General features: G+C 38.4%; 1 protein-coding gene across 11 annotated transcripts in view; it reads right to left on the bottom strand.

Moving 5' to 3' along the window:
* RIC3 (RIC3 acetylcholine receptor chaperone) overlaps positions 1-17,508 on the bottom strand; it is a 37,934-nt gene extending 20,426 nt beyond the window's left edge. For 3 of the 11 annotated variants that reach the window (XR_004323308.1, XR_004323309.1, XR_004323305.1), the window contains exons 1-4: positions 17,181-17,499; positions 3,771-3,997; positions 2,686-2,761; positions 557-650 (exon numbers count right to left, since the gene is read on the bottom strand). Coding sequence is in view for 2 of the 11 variants with exons in the window: in XM_032489099.1 (XP_032344990.1) it covers positions 557-650; positions 2,686-2,761; positions 3,771-3,997; positions 17,181-17,304 (521 nt within the window). In the remaining 9 variants the exon portion in view is untranslated. Of the gene's footprint in view, positions 1-556; positions 651-2,685; positions 2,762-3,770; positions 3,998-17,180 lie in introns of all 11 variants that reach the window. The other 8 variants (XR_004323306.1, XR_004323307.1, XR_004323311.1 and 5 more) reach the window with 6 other exon arrangements.
* Positions 17,509-17,929: the final 421 nt, after the last annotated feature.

Raw genomic sequence — 17,929 nt, 5'->3', positions numbered from 1 at the left:
TTGATGCTCACTTTCTATCAATCTCTGGAAGCCACCTTTTCAGACCCTCAGCAGCCCTGCAGCAAGAGAAGAACGCCTTCACTGCAGGGCATCCTAAAGGGCTAGTGTTGCTCCTGACACCTATTGACACGTCTAATTCAGTTCTGGCACAGCCAACATGAAACAAATGCCTACTGTGATCACATTAGCTCTCTTCTCTCATTTTGTCTCAAGAAGAAAGCATAATATTTAATAACCTGGTTTTACTTAAAATTATGCCTTTTTTAGCCAGCTAGGAAACTGTCTTTCTTAAAACCCAGTTCTTTTACCCTGTAGGTTCTGCTCACAAATTTACTCACTCGCCCAATAATATGCACAATGCTGAACATACTCTTGAAAATGAGATTACTTGATAGCATGAAAATGGAAATGTTAAGTGAAAAATAATATGTAAATAACAAATATGTTGACAATTACATAAAATGAAAGTAAGTGGGCCAGAAATCAAAGAAAAACAAATTTTTGAATTGACTCTCTAAATGGGAAACAGTCTGATTCCTGTTATGTCAAAACCTACCTCTCACCATTAGGCCCCACTCTGTTGATTAATTTTTCCATGGCTTCCTCTGTCTCCTTCAGTTTTTCTTGCAGTTGAACAAGCTCAAAATTGGCTGAAAAATAAGCATCGATCTAAGAACCATCATATACAATTCCGTAAACTCTTTTCTGAAGCTCGGCTTGCTGTGACACTACAATAATCCAGGCTGGCCTAAGACTCAGAGAAGAGACTGAGAGTCCTCTGGTTAATTCAATCAGGACACAAAGAAAGGGTCCAGAGGTATAGGCACCAAGATCTAAGAATACACGTTGAGTGAGTGATGAATAAATCACTCTCTCTGACACACAGAAATACAGCAGGACCAGCCAAAGAAAACACCTAGGAGTGAAAAACATAGCCTTACACAGTCAGCCAAAAAGAAATGAAGATCAACATATCATTTCTAATTTAAATGATGCTTCAGGATAAAGTACCAAACCATAAGGGACTTCAGGAGTTACGACCCTGAAATGAGCAATATTTTACAGCTACATAAGATCTGAAAATATATATGAAAGATAATTGTTTGAAAGTTACTCTTCTTCAATAGAAGAAGTCTTGAACTAGGGCTGAGACCTTCCCGCCCACGGTCTTCTACTTCAGTCATCTGGGGTGAAGGGGTGTAACCCTGCCTTCCAGAAGCAGTTCCCTCAACAAGGGTCAGTAAGGAGCACATCTATCTATTGAAACTAATGTTAAGACTCTAAAAGTAGAGCATAAAAAGTAAATCACTCATTCAGTACAAGAAATGAACTTTAAAGCAATAGGAAAATTAAATGTTGTTCATTATGTAGATAATTTAGTTATTCTGTTTCCTACCCAAGTATCATTCTACACATATATTTAGAGGGTCATCATAAAATGTAATATTTCAAAGGCCTTTTACTACTTCTACAAAAAATTCTTATGCATGCAGTTAACATCTGTGCCACATAAACGCTTAGGTTGTATTTATTTTCCATATAATTCAAAATTGAAGCATAAGAAGCTGACATAACTGCTACTACATTATAAAATGGCTACTTTTAGGAATTCATTTTATTTACTTCTATTTTAAATGTATTACGTGACAGGATACAGAATTCGCTACTCTTTAAAGAGTTCACAAATCTTTAAAAAAAAAGATTTTTATGACATATTCACCATCACTTTTGGTTAGACACTATCTCAGTTAAGAATACAGCTGGAATCAGTCACTTAAATCTGAACATTTAAGATTTCAGGATGTAGATGTGACTGGGATATCTATTTCCAAAGAGAATCCAGACTAAATCCAGAAATACAAAAGCAATTATGGCCGAGGGCAGATGCTTCAGTGGCCCAGCCTTACTTCATTTTGCTGATGTCTTTCTTTTAAAAACCTCTGATGAGGCTTCAGTATCTACAGGATAGTCTGACCCTCGAGGCCTGCAACAATATGGCTTAACCTACCCACCCTTCATGCCTTCTTTCCCACAGGTGCCCCGTGTCAGGCTGCATCTTCCTCAAGCGCCCTATCTAACAGGCCTTCCACCACAGCCACCCAGCAAGACGTGATTTCCCACAAGGCTTTTGCCAAGTCCCTTCTTTCTAGGTAGTAAACTTTTCACAAGTGGTTTTTCCTGACATCCATTTTTAGACTATAAATTCTCAGAGGGAAGAGCCGTGCCACTAACGTTTCATTTCTCCAGAGAGAATATTCTAATTGGTCAATAAGTATTTGATGATCACATTTTAAGAGTCAGAAGTGTTCAACTCTGTCCGTAGATCTAATAACTGACTTTGGCAATGACTTGATCTCACTGTCTCAGTTTTCCTCTATGTGAAATTTCCTCCCATATTCTGAAGTCTGGAAATGAGAAGTAATCCATTTCAAATGTAAATATTAATTTGCTAATATATAAAAAAGTAAACTGGTGGTTTTGTACTTTTTACAACTCTCCTTCCTTTAAAAGCCTAATATCAATATGGAAACTTCTGAGACTTCCCAGAGCTAAGGTAAAAATGGCATCAGATTCGTCTGGGACAACTTTTGAGAAATGCTTTTAAGACCCGTCCACAGATTGTCCCTCCAGCTGTATGGCTGTCTAACTCAATGAAACTTATGAATATGCTGAAGAGGCACTTACTAATTTTCCTGTGGGTGTTTCCAGGTGTGGCAGGAGAGCATTTCCGGTCCTCTGCAGTACTTTTCCCCTTTGAGAGCTGAGAATTGAAGGAGGTACAGCACATCAACAGCAGCTCAGACCCTCAAAGTCATGGAACCCCTCATAGTAAATGAAGGAAAAAAAAGGTTGGGAGAAATCAAATGAAATAACATTAGAGAAACACCTGAACAAAACAAAACAAAACAAAACAAAAACCACCCAATAGAAGGTTTCCAAGTAAAAAATTATTGAGACACAAGGAAAAATATCTCTTTACAGGACATCTGCCATCCCCTGTTCACCTAAGATTCAGCTTGGGCTGCCTCAAGAATTCCACCTCTTACTTTTGTTAGGAGGACAAGTGAATCTCCTGCCTCCACTTACGGTGCCCAGCCCCATGGCCGACCAAAGCCTGCCTAGAGGTGGAACTTAACTGGAAGTCTGCATTTAAAGGACCCAAACCATGTCTACCCAGAGCTAGGCAATATCAGGCTTAGTTTCAGGACGTGGCAGTTCTGTTTCAGAACTGCCAATTACTGCAACTGATTTTAAAAACAGCACCTCATACTCTTGGGGGTAAAAGAAGGAAAAAGTAGTGTTGGTACAGTCATTATTTGGCCTCGCAGTGGCTACTTGGAAATCACTGTGCCAATCCTAATAATAAAGGACTTCTTAGAACATCTTTGTGCCTTTACAGCTTGCAAAGATGCCCAGTCAAAAAAAGGTGGGGGGGTGCGCGGGCAGGGTGCAGGGAGGGGAGGTGTTGAACTTTATTACTTATTGCTCAGTGGATTAGGAACTAGGAGATTCGGGTTCAAGTCCTGATTCTGAATTTTTAGCTGTGAATTCTGGGGCAAATTGTTTAGGCTCTGAGCAAAAATTTTCTCATCTGTAAAACTGAGATAATAGCTATCTTAAGTACCTCATAAAAAGGAGGCAAGGTTTAAAGAGATGATGGGTTTGAAAAAGGGTTATGAACTGTAAAGAGTTTTAATGCTGACAATGATTTTTATTATGATGATATTAGATTTTCATTGATGTAACATGACCAGGATGATTCCACTTACCTTAAATAGAATATACAGTATGTATAAAAAAATCCCAAAACCATAGATTGGAATAATCTGCCCCATCAGGCCTCTTCCACTACCTCCTCCTCCAGTGCCTCCACCTGATCCTTTGGCTTTTGCAAAGGCCTCTGCAAGGTGAGACCTCTGGAAACGAGCCCCAGGGGTCTGGCCATCTGAGGGTGCCTGGTGATGATGCATCATCGGCGGAAATCGACCCAACTTCCCTGAGAAAACAAATTAATCAGTCTTAATCATTAATCATTTCCTCTACCATTTTAAATATGGCTATCATGAAAACACCTCATGCACTGAGACAAATAGGAGCCAATTCAAACAAGTTTAAAAAATATAAGAACTCGATTACAAGGCTATAGAGGCATCACAAGAGTTATCTCACAGAAAATAAATACGATATGGCAATCTCTAGCTCTTCACCAAACCCACCTTCTCTTCCTTTTGAGACCACAGGTAGATGACATTTTTCAGCTTCCATTCAGTTAAATGGGATCATGTAACTGAGTTCTAGCTAAAGGAATGTGAATGACAGGTGCTGGTTCAAGGCCTGGCCTATGAAGCTTCCTATGTATTGAACTCCATGTTCATTTCCTTTCTGCAGGCTGGATGCTGGCACCCAGGGAGACCTTGGAGGACATATGTTAAAAAAGGCAGAGCCTCCATCAACCTGGAATCCTGAGTAACTGTGTGTCACAGAGCCCTCCACTGCTGCCACCCTACCAACTTAGAACCATCTGGACCTGTTTATGTGAGCGAGAAATAAACTTCTATTTTGCTAGGGCCATTATACGCTTTGAAGTCTATCTGTTAGAGCAGTTAGCCACCTCTAACTAATACAGATGAGGAAATGCAATCTGGTCTCAGAAGAGAATACAACCAGAAACTGGAACACCATTAGGGTCCAAGACAGCTACCCTCACTTTCTATCTCAATCTTTCTCCCTCTCTATAAGAGGGCCATAAGGCTTTTCCTTGTTATTCTGTGCATATCTTCCTCATTCTCATTCCTCTGCAAAGAATTGCTCCTGCTTCTTTTTGAACATGCAGGAAGATGTTCACCCCCAAACCCCTCAATTTGCATGTCCTTCAAGAGGACAGTGGAGACTGGTCTTAATTTCAAATTCTTTGCAGGAAGATCTTGAGTACTCAGCTTGGGTAGGTATACAGCACTTTCCAATCAGCTGGAGCTGAGTAGACAAGATTCATGGAGTACAATTAGGGTCACAGGGACTCATCCCTATTTGTGGAAGTGCAGGGCTTAGAGAAAGGAGGATGCATCAATTTTCTTACATTTTTCTCCTCCACCAGGAGCAGCCAAACATTAACACCAGCTGCCAAGTCTCCTGAGAGTCATAGGTGAGAAAAAAAGGAAAGATACCTCTTCAAAAGGCTATGTAAACAGGCTTGCATGGAAAAACCACTGGGAGATAATAAAGAAAAACATGAAGCAGCAGAAAGAATTCATGAATCAGACTCTAAAAATACAAATGATACAGTGAAAAATTGTTGGATTTGACCTCAAAAAAACTGTGGATTTCTGTTCAATGAAGAACACCATGAATAGTGTGAAGATAGAGGACAGACAAGGGAAGCTTTTGCAACATCTAAAATTGACAAGGGATTAAATCTCTAGAATAGATAAGGAACTCCCACTATTTGATATGAACATTACAGGAGACCCAATAGAAAAATGGCCAAAAGACATGAGTAGCTATGAACTAGTATGGTTAACAAGTATATAAAGAGATGATCAAATTCAAACTAAAACCAACAAGAAAAATACCAATTAAAACAATGAGATAGCACTTATACCTATCAGAAGGGCAAAGATTGGAATGGTGGGTAATAGCAGGCGCTGGCAAAGATGTAGGGAGGCAAGAACTCTCTTACAGTGGGTAAGACTGTAGACAGATACAGCCATTCTGCTAAGTGATCTAACTGTACTGAGTGACATTCAGTATATCTATGCCCTATAATCCAGTGATCCCACTCTGGTGGATAAATTCCAGAGAAATTCTCAAATAAAGCTACCTATATCCAAATGCGAGCTATAGACTTTAGAGACCTGTGTGGGAATGTTCACTGTGATGATGTTGTAGCAGGGAGCCTGAAGTAACTGACCTCCATAACTGTGAGAATGGAAAGTCAAAATGGAGAAGATACAATCATGGAATTCTACATAGCTTTCAGAAAACACACTTTATATGTACCTTCAGCAATAGGAATATATCTTGAGAAGCACAGCAGTGAGTAAAAAAAATAAGCAAATACCATACGTAAGCTAAAGACACATCATAATTATACTATGTGTCTTTCAAACAAATGTGTAGGTCTAAGAACATAAAACAAACACATTAGAGTGGGTGCACGTGAATGGGGAAAGGAATGGGCATGTGGATTGAAGATAAAGGGTTAAAAAGAAAATAAAATAAGAAAGCAACCTTGCACTGTGATGTTAATCAGGTGCTATGAACTGAGAACCATCTTTAAGTCAACTCTCTGCTCCTGAGGTAAGATGCTGGGAGGGCAGGCAGGGAGTGAGACAGCCAGGGTCTGCGCCAGGGAGCTGTCTTCTGCCTTGCGTCCTCTCTCAGCCAAGCTCCACTCCAACAATCCTCCTTTCCCTCCTGATACTGACTTCAAATGACATGGAAATTATGAGAAGAAATGCTTCTTTTTAAGAGTAGGGCAGCAACAGAAGCACAGCTTCAGACAGCAGAAGGAGGAAACCAGGTCACTACTACTTTTTTTGGGTGCTGGTGACTTATTTTGCTACCAAATTGTCAAAGATCTTAATATCATACTAGCTCTAAGGCTATAATGCACTTTGAACAAATGGCTAGCCAACATCCGAGAAGCTAGCCTTTCTTGTGAGAGAATCTGATTTATCTAGTGTTCAATATACTAGATTTAATATCTGTATTAATATCTTGTTGAATTTCATTTTACTGTACTGAGAAGACTGTTTTAAAAACTTGGCATAAAACAAGATATAAAAAATTCAAACCAAGTAATGGCACAAAAGGCATTAGTTTGCATTTCTAAAATTGAAAAATGATGATGATGCTAAACATCACACATTTCCCCCCAAAACTTTTATAGATCTGTCATCCAAGAATATTTATTGGACAGCTATTATGTTCAGCACTCTGTGCTATGGGTAGGAAAGGAGGAGAACCATAAATGAAACAGAAACGATGGTTCCCCCATCAAACGATGCTTTTAAAAAAGTAGTATATCCAAAACAGCAAAAAAGGAACAGGGTATCATGGATCTTATTACTAGACAGACCAAATGTCTAAGTACTGAAAGAATGCAAAAAGGAACAAAAAGAGGATAGGAGTCATCACTGAAGGAGGGAATGAGATTCAGAATAGCAAACTGTGATGGTTGTACAACTTTGTGACTATATTAAAAACCACTGATTGTGCACTTTAAATAGGTAAACTGCATGACATGTGAATTATATCCCAACGAAGTTGAAATTTTTTGAAGGAGTCACCTACTCTAACTACTTTTGTTCAAACCCTCACCCTCACTTCCCTTAAGTTGTGGTCCTGATTCTGCTGAGTATCATTGAACAGGAAACTCAGTACTCCACTCCCCCTGGCCCCCTAGAAGCCCTGGCCACCTCTGTACAGCTCTGACTGTTAGAACTGTCTTCTTTATACTGAATTAATGAATGAGTAATGGGAGTAAGAAAGGAAGTATAATACAGGGTTTCAAAAAGCAACACTAAATGAATCATGATGTGGCAAGAAGCACTGAAACATTAAAATTGATTTTTAAAAAAGTTTTGGAAAAAGCAGTTGCAGACTAGAATCAAAGAAGCACTGAAAAAGTACAAAATACTATTTTCAAAGGTAGGAGAGGGGATTGGAGAGCAATGGAACAGACAGGCTAGATGGTAAAATATGTTTTATATCCTAGGAGAAATCTGTGCAGTTTATACTCAGTTTAGTAGATCACAGATTTGCTACTGAGTACTTAATGTGCCAGGTACTGTGCCAGACACTGAGATTAAAATGATAAATAAAACAGAATTCCTGTCTTTGAAGAGTTTATAGACAAAAAGAATAGTTATAGCAACATGGTAACTAAACCTTAACCATCAAATCCAATGGCTTTTACTCAGTTCTCATTCTTAAGACTCCTCTGCTACACAAGAAAGTGATTACCACAAGTCATTCAACAAATATTGGATTAATCTGAACAAATCCTTGTCAAATTTTACTGCCTTAATATCTGTATAACATCACTCTGCTGATCTCTTCTTTCCCCAATGACTGGTCCTTCTACCTATTCCTTTTCATCTTTCACTGGTTCTTCTTTAATCCTCTCTCCCCAAGATTCTGTTTCAAACTTCGTTCTTTCTTTTTTCTTCATCCTTTGGCAAACTCATTCATTCTCAAGGTATCCATTACAATTTCCAAAATGTATAGCTCTAGTTCTGACCTTCCTCCAAGCTCTTACCTCTTCTCTCTAAATTCCATTAGTGTATATGTCCTTTGGTGTCTATCACTTCAAACCTAAAAATGAAACTTATTTTGACCTTCAAAAACTTGCTCTCTTTTTTATTTCTTTTCTTTGTAGAGTCATTCTCTCAGACCTTTAGGCATCACACCTATAACCTCTGCCACTTGGGACCAAGGGTACACTTGAGATGACAGGCTGGGGTTAGAATGCTGAATTTGGAAGAGATTCTCTTTGTAAAGTTAACTGTTCTCAACAGGGAGTAATCTCACCTCTTGGATCTTGGTGCCACTATGTTTCTTAGAACTGAATATTCCAGAATATTGAAAAAGTCAATGGCTAGAAAACACCTGGAGATGTCTAGTTGAAATGATTTTTTAAAAAATCAATTTTTTAAAGAAAATAATCCAAGTGTACAAAAAACTTTAGATGATAATACATGAGCACATGTATACCTATCTACCAGCAGAGCTAACTGGAGCCCCTTGTGTATTCTTCCACCTACCCTGAGATAGCCACAACTCCAAATTTATTCTTATTAGAATGTGTGCTTTTACACTTTACACGTAAGTATACATCCATGAACAATATATAACATTGTCTTGAGTGTTTTAAAACTATATTATGAATGGATGGTAGTGATGGTTATGTAACAGTTGGTAGTGATGGTTATATACTACTAAACTGTATACCTAATGGCTGAAATGATAAATTTTATGTTATGGATATTTTAACCAAAATTTTAAAAAAATGTATATTATAGTATCATATTGTACTTATGCTTCTGCAACTTCCCTTTTTGCCTTTTTTTCTAGGTGAGGAATCAGTATTTTATCTTAGAAATCTATTCATGTTGATATATGGAGCCCTAGTTCATTCATTCAAACTGCTATATGGCATCTCCTTGTATATCTATATCACAATTCACTTACCCCACCCCCCATTCAAGCTGATGAACATTTAGGTTACCTATTTTGCATTTCTCATCATTACAAATGCTTCCTTTATAGCTACATTACAAGAAGGATTTGTGGTTTCTAAAAAAAAAATATTTAAAAAAAACAGCTAAAGAAATCAGAACATTAAGATATTAGAACATTAAAATTGTACTTTCCAAAAGAGAAAACAACTGTATCCTTATCTCCATATGTACTTAAATATTCTATAAAATGGACTTGACTAAATTCCAATTGTTTATTGAAAGCTTTCCCCATATTTAGGTTTATTTAATTATTAAAATTTCACTTAGCAAATCACTTAAGCTTGACTAAAAACTTAATGGGTTTTATAGAGTGAAGCTCTGCTTTCCCTTGTTAATAACCATCCCTATTGCTAACAACAAAAACAAAAACTAGCACTGTTAACAAAAGAGCTTTCTGAAAGCAACATTAAACCATCTGCAGCATTTCATTCTTAGGGCAAATAAATCAATAAAGAACTGGATGTGTTTATACTTCTGATTACCGCAATACAAGAAAGGTCTTAATGGATGGTTCTTTAAGATACGTAAGCTTCTCCCTAAATACTGAGGAAGTTCTAGAGGCCATATTTAATTCAGCATTGCTTAAAGTGGTGCACTAGCAACAGCTGACTCTGTCTTCCTCACATCTTGAAAGAACCACATTAGGAGGCCAAGGTCCAAAATAAATCAAGGTTTACAAAAAGGCTAGCAAAAGCAAAAGGGGCATTTTTAGAGTGAAAAGGCAGTTTGCCTGATGATAAAACGTAACGCTGAGAAAGCAGAACTTCTTATCTCTATTCTGCTAACATATTCTTTACCAAAAGGTATGAATTTGGGGTTAAATGGAGAATTAATAGTCCTAGAGGGAAAAAATGTCCCAGATGGGTGAGGAGTTCAAGTCTGTCCACTAAATAATTTCTACCAAGAAGACTGGTAAAACTTGCAAATAAGATCACCGAACTAAAAAAAATTTAAGAAATTATATTGATTAAAAGAGAAATCTTGAATGAACGGAGATAGATAATTTGTTCCAGTTCACAAAAAGTGAAGGTGATCCTAAAAGCAGTTTCAAAACACTGATACATTTAAAAAAATAATTTAAATGGTCTATCAAGAAGACATGCCATCCTAATCAACGGTGAAATTGTGAAAAAAAATTAAGAGGCAGTGGGAGAAATTTGAACACCAACTGGATATTTCATGACATTAAGGAATTATTGATTTTTAGATGTAATAATAATATTGTGGCTATATTTTAAGAAGAATTCTTATGTTTTTAGAGATGTATATGAAAGTATTTAAGGGTGAAATGACCCAATGTCTGGGATTTGCTTCAAAATAATTGAGCATATGAAGGAAAAAGTAAGTGGGGATATTCATGACACAAGATGATGGTTGTTGAAGCAGGGTAATGTGGATTCATTTTACTACTCTCTCTACTTTTGCTTATGTTTGAAAATGTCTTTAACCAAAAAAAAGGTTTTAGAAAATGAAGAATAGCATATAGCTGAGAGAGATAGTAAACATATACACTAAACAGAACAATAAATGTTCTGAAAAAATGTCAAGAGGCTAGAATTCTGGACCAAATTTAAATAGATAAAATGCGACAGGGAAGGCTACCAAGTCCTATATTTGGTTCTGAAACATCAAATGAACAGTACAAAATGGACAAAACCTAGATGAGCAGCTCCTATTTAAAATTAAGTTTAAGATTCCAATTAAACAGCAAGTGCCAAAAAATCTAAAGCAATCCCCAGGATGCATTAATTGAAGTACAGAATTTTAAAAAAGAGGGTGGGGAATGCAATCAGCTGCTCTTCCATGAGGTAACTGGATTACTCTTTCTATTGTTTGCCTTCTAAGAGGGCTATGTTTAGATACTTGCAACTATGTCATATGAGGAATAGATAAAGGAGCTAGGGATGCCAATGTAGGAAAAAAGATGGAAGAAGGGGATATGATACTAGTCTTCAAATTCCTGAACTCATTATCTTTCCCCTTTAATCTACTTTACTTCATTACTATTTTGGTAAAGGGTGTCATAAATCTATATATTCTCAGTTTATAGCCAATAAACTGAGAATAATTCAAGATGCCTCCCTCTCCTTTACCTTCCACTTCTATTTAAAAACATCTCTTAGAATTGTTCTTTCCTCCCAGCCAGTATTGACTGCCTCCCTTGCTCCATTTACTCCATCTTCCTCCTGTACCCCTATTTCCCTTTGGGAATCACTCTCAACTCTACAGTGGTTAATCTGCATATTGTTTCTACCCACAGCACTACAAGTAACTTAATTCAAGCCATTAAGATGAGTGGCTATGCTAGCAGGAATTACTGGGAAAGAACTGGGAAGATGGGAGGAGGGGATAAGAGTGAGAGGGGAGTGAAGGAAGAGTTCAAAAGAAAAGAAAAACATTCTCTCCTTCTCTGGATAATTGAATGTGAGGAAGTGGTATCTGGAACTCATGCAACCACTGTTGCTACCCTAAGAGAGAAATCAGACAGAGCCAACTTGAGAAAGAACCCAGAAGTGAAAAGGACACAGAAAATCAGACAGAAGCCCTGATGAGACTGTGAATCTCTAGATCAAACCACACAGGAGGCCAGTTCTAACACAGGGTCAATTCATTTGCACAATAAATTCTCTTTTTGACTTAAGACAGTTCACCTGAACTTTCTGTCACTTATCATGAGAATCCTAATGGATGAGCCCAAAGACCCTGGCTTAATGATGTTCCTGGTGTCTCAAATGGACTACTTCAACAATGTTCTCCCTAATGAAATCCTCACCATCCAGCCTTTACACTGTTGTCAAGGTGTCCTTTCTAAAACTAAACTGGATGTTTCTCTTCTATTTACAAATTTACAATGGCCTCTTCTGTCTTTAGAATAATATCCAAACTCCTTAAGTATGGCGGAAAAAAAAACCTTTACACTTTGGCTCCTTACAACTTCTCTGGTGTCTTCTCTTACAGCTAGCTCTAAGGCTATTTCAAGCCTCTGGGTGTTCTTTTTTGCTCTGTATTCCCTCTGCCTGGAATGTCCTTTTTTATTTTTTAAATTGAAGTATAGTTAATTTACAACGTTGTGTTAGTTTATGGTGTACAGCATAGTGATTCAGTTATACATATATATTCTTTTCATATTCTTTTTCATTTTAGGTTATTATAGATATTGAATATAGCTCCCTATGCTATACAGTAGGTCCTTGTTGTTTATCTATAGAATGTCCTTCTTAATCTGGCTAATAAAACACTTCAAGAGTTACCTCCTCAATTTAGCCAAAGAATACAGGCTGGTTTAACATTCAGAAATCAATTATGTAATACATATCAATAGAATGAAGGACAAAATCCCCATCATCACTTCAATAAACACAGAAAAAGCAAAATTCAACACCCCTTCATAATAAAAATACTCAACAAACTAGGAATAAAGGGAATTCCCTCAAGCTGATAAAGGGCATCTTAAAAAAAAATCCATATCTAACAATATCCTTAATGGTATGAAAGGTTTCTTAAGGTTAGGAACAATCAAGGTTGTTATCTCTTCACTACTTCTACTCAGCATTGTACTAGAGGTTCTAACTCAGGCAGTTAGGAAAGAAAAATGAATAGCATGTAGATTGGAAAAAAATTAGTAAAACAATCTCTACTAGCAGACAACATAATCATGTATTGGAGCTAAGAAACAATCCACCAAGTTTGCAGAATCAATATTAATACACAAAAGTTGTTTCTAAAAACAGTAATGAACAATTTGAAAATAAAATTAACAAAATAATTCAATTTACAATAACACCAAAAATAATAAAATACTTAGAAATACAAATAAGAAATATAAATACTTAACAAAATAAGACTTGTACACTACAAACTTCTTTGAAATAAAAACCCAAATAAATTTCTAAAAAACCCTGTGTTCCTAGATTAAAAGACTTAATATTGTTAGGATGGCAATAATCTCCAAATTGATCTACAGATTGCACACAATCAAAACCCCAGCTGGCTTTTTCTACAGAAATTGACAAGCTGATCCTATAATGTGTACAAAACTGCTGGGTCATAGGAATCAGAAATCAATCTAGAAAAAAGAACACAATAGGAAGACAATGCTTCACAACCTCAAAACTTACCACAAAGCTACAGTAATTGAGATAGTATGGTACTGGCATAAGGATAAGTATAGTTGATATTTGTATCAATGGATCAGAATTGAGAGTGGATCAAAAACAAGCTCTCACACTTATAGTCAACTGAATTTTGACAAGGGCATCAAAACAATGTAAACAGAATAGTCTTCAACAAATGATGCTGGGACAACTGCATATCCACATGAAGCTGGACTTCTACCTCACACCATATATAAAAACTAACTCAAAATGGATTAAAGAGTAAATACCATAAAACTTGAAAACATGGGCATAAATCTTCATGACCCTGGATTTGGCAAATTGTTGTTTTTAGATATGGTACCAAAAGCAGAAGAGAAGAAAAAATAGGTAAGTTGCACTTCATCGAAATTAAACACTTTTCTTTTTAAATGGAGACCATCAAGAAAGCAAAGACAACCCACAAAGGCTGAAATGGAAGAAAATAATTGCAAATCAAATATCTGATAATGGACTTGTACCTAAAATAAAGAACTCTTGTAACTCAACAATAAAAAGACAAAACCTCAATTTAAAAATGGTCAAAAGTCTGAATAGACATCTCTCCAAAGAAGATACACAAATAGCCGATAAACACATGAAAAGATATCAATGTTGTTATCATGGAAACGCAAAAGAAAAAACCACAATAAAGATACCACTTCACACCTACTAGGATGGCTATAATCAAAAAGGCAGACAATAACAAGTGTCCATGAAGATGCAGAGAAACTGGAACCCCCATGCATTGCCAGCGGGAATGTAAAGTGGTGTAGCTACTTTGGAAAACAATCTAGTGGTTCTTCAAAACTGTTCACAGAGTAACCATATGAACCAGAAATTCTACTCTTAGTTCCAGCCACACTAAAATGCTCTCATTTCCCAAGTGCATAGACTCCAGAGAAATGAAAGCATTTATCCACACAAAAACCTGTACACAGATGTTAACAGCAGAATTATTCATAATAATCAAAACCCAAAATGCCCATCAACTGATGGATAAATAAAATGTGGTACAGCCACACAATGGAATATTATTCAGGCATAAAAAGTAATGAAGTATTGATACATGCTACAACGTGAATGAACCTTGAAAACATGCTATATGAAAGAAGCCAGTCACAAAAGATCACATTGTATGATTCCATTTATATGAAATATCTAGAACAGGCAAATCTATGAAGACAGATAGTAGACAGTGGCTGCCTAGGGCAGAAGGGGTTGAGGTGGGGGGGGGTGTTGAAAGGTGATGGCAAAAGAGTATGAGTCTGGGGGCGGGGGGATGATGAAATGTTCTAAAATTGATTGTGGTGATGGTTGCATGACTCTGAATATGCTAAAAGCCATTCAAAAGTACACTTTAAATGGCTGAATTCCATGGTACACACATTATATGTCAAGACAGCAATTATCAAAAAACAAACAAAAACAAAAACAAAAAAAGACTTTCCTCCTCCATGACACCTTTCCTGAGCCACCAGTAAAACTGATCATTCTAACATGTGTCTCTCTCATTCCCTAAAAGGACTTAAGTACCTGCAATGGACCCTTTTTGCACTTATTTAATGTCTGTTTCTCCCTACTAAATTGTGGCTTCATCAAGGCAGAGATCTGACTCATTTTTTCATGGAATCTGTAGTATTTATACATTGTATGTAAACTATGTTAAAGGTACATCATAAATATTTGTTAAAAGACTATCTTAATGGCTGTCATGTGGGAAAGGAACTGTGCTTGTCTCACATACTCCAGTGGGCAGAAATGGAAACTACAATGACATGAATTTTAAGAATTTTCAAATAATCAGGGCTGTCCCTTTCTTCAAAGCAAAGGTTTCTGGGTTTTGTGGATTCTCTGAACTGACATTCAAATTCTGAATGTATGTATAAAAAAGTATGTGCATTTTCTCCTGGGGAAAAATCCATAATTTTCATCAAATTCTCAAAGTGATATACAACCCCAAAATGGCTAGGATTCACTGTTTTTAAAATGTCAGTGTACCAGGGCAGGGATTTTAGTTAGCAAATTTCAGTTACTGGAATGCATCATTTAAGGTAGGTTTCTGCCTCGATTATACTACTTTGGTAACTAACTCAAAAAACAACTCACAATATCAGTAGCTTCATCATCTTATTCATGTAAAAGTATTGATTGCCCATTATATGCCAACTGCTAAAGAAACAGTGGTGAACAAGACAAACTGCTTGCCCTCAGGAGCTTAGATTTAGAAGGTGGAGACAAAAAAATAAATGAGTAAACGAACAAGAAAATGTCATACCATATAGTAATGCCTGCAACAGAGAAAATAAAATAACATGATAGAATAAGGAATGATGAGAGAGGAAAGAGTTACTTGAGCTAGGGTAATCAGGGGAAGTCTCTCTAAGAAGATTACATTTGAGCTGCAACTTGAGTGCTAGGAAGGAAGCTGAAGGAAGAACACTTGAGGAATAAACAGAACAAAGTGCACAGATTGGAAGACGAGGACACCGAATATTAGAACTTGAGTTCTTAAGAGAAAGAACCATGTCTAATCTCTTTTCTATACAACATTCAGAAGAGTGTCTGGCACTCACATTGAACAGAACTTATTCAACATAATTCAGCATAATGAAAATTCAATGTGTTAAAACACTATCCTAGACAAATCTTTATTGCTTAGGATCATCATGAGTTGACTTCGTCAACGCAGACAATATAAGCAAAGTGAGTAAAATCTTTTAGGTTGTTTTTGTAATAAGACAGAAAAAAAAAAGAAAACCAAATATGTAAGTTTTTTTTTTAGAAGTCTCTCCCAGATAGATAGTTTTACAAACATAAAAACTATCAAGCAAATTCTATAAACAGAATTCTGGGTTCAATCTGTCCTCCACCTCTAGAGCTTGGTGCTTTGCATTTGTAGTCTTTATTATCTATGATGCGCAAAAGAGGGCGGAGCGACAGCCAGCGTGCACGAATTAGAAGGAAATGAACTTCAGCTGAAAAGGAGCTGTCCAACAATCAACAGGTTGACTATTAGTGGAAGTGTGGAGACTGTAAATCCATGTCTCAAGGATGTTACACAGATAATTTCTAGGAAAAAGTTACCAGAACTTCACGACCTATAGAGAATTGTTCTAGTTCCTGCTTCCGGCCTTTGGCATCCCTGCCCGTACACTCACTCATTATGTAAAAGGCCTAGAATGCAACCCACAGGGTGGATTTTTAGCCAGCACATACAGCATGCCAATAACAAAGGATTAACAAATATTTGTACAGGTAAGGGGAACGCAGAGCTTTGTTCATCTCAGTAACTGAAATTCGGGTTATTAAAATCTTCAAGTTATATTCACAAAAAGAGCCTGAAGCAGTGAGCATCCAACACCAAACTGAAAAGTACGCAACGAATTAAGGTTAACAATACCAATTCCAACTGACGATTTCATTCAGAAAGCACACGGAAACCCTAAAGAGAGCAATCCAACTGGGAGCCCTCTTAACCCAAAGCACCTGAACGGACGGTGCGTAAATGAGTTAGGCCAGAGAGGGGAAGGGGCTATGAACAACCGGTGTGTGAGAGGCCAGCTGGAAGGTGCCGGGGCTTGGATGCCTGCGTTCCGGGCCTGGCCTGAGGCGCAAGATCAGGAGGGACCCGGTTGGGGGGCGGCCCGCTGGTGCCAAGAGAACCGTGGGGTTTGGCACCTCCCAGTCGCCGCTGGGCCCGCCTTCTCCGGCAGGGATGGAGACTCCGGAAGCCGCCGTCCCTGGAGCGGCGCCCTCCGGGCTCGCTCGGCGGCTGGGGGAGGGGGAAGCGGGCCGCGCTTACCTTCGGGGGCCGGCGGCGGCTCCGGCCGCTTTCCGCGGGACAGGAAGGCCTTGGGCAGCAGCAGCGACACAGCCAGGACGAGCCCCGAGGCCAGGGTCACCCTCTGCACGGTGGAGTACGCCATGGTCGCCCGCCCTCGCCGCAGGCGCGGGCTCCAGCCGGAACCGGAACCGGAACCGGAACCGGAACCGCAGCGCCCGCGGCCTCCGCCAACCCCACCGAGGGCTGCACGGACGGCGACGCGCGAGGGACACGTGAGCCCGGCGCCCGCGCCTCCAACTCCGTCATGCGGGGCTGACTTGCTCCTCCCGCGCGGTCGCCTGGTGAGATGAACCGCACCTGCGCGCTCTCATTTGTACGAGCCGAAACTCCTCCCTCTGCCCCACGCCCCACTGGGCGGTCTACCGGCCAAACCTCCAGTTGTGCCCTTCTCTCCATCCTTGCTCACCACACTGCTCACTCCTAACAGTTTCCTAGTTACTGCTCGACTCATGCCCCTCATATCCCTTCTCATCTGCAGCCAAAATGCAGGTCTAATGCGTTTTTAGCTCCCCATAGCTTAAAATCGGTCGAATACTCCTCTTTATTCTAAGAACGAGGGTCAAACTCCGTTCTATGACCCCGCGGCCCTCCGTGATCTGGCCTTATCAATGCTTCATCAAAACTAGATCATTTGCTATTTCCCCAGCTTTTTCTTTGCTTTCAAGGGTCTTTTGATTGTTCTATTACCTCTACCTGGAAAATTCCTA

This window comes from Camelus ferus, chromosome 10 (genome assembly GCF_009834535.1).
Source record: "Camelus ferus isolate YT-003-E chromosome 10, BCGSAC_Cfer_1.0, whole genome shotgun sequence".
Lineage (NCBI taxonomy): Eukaryota > Metazoa > Chordata > Mammalia > Artiodactyla > Camelidae > Camelus > Camelus ferus.
Note: the sequence above shows the minus strand (reverse complement) of the source record. Positions and strands in the feature narration are given on the sequence as shown.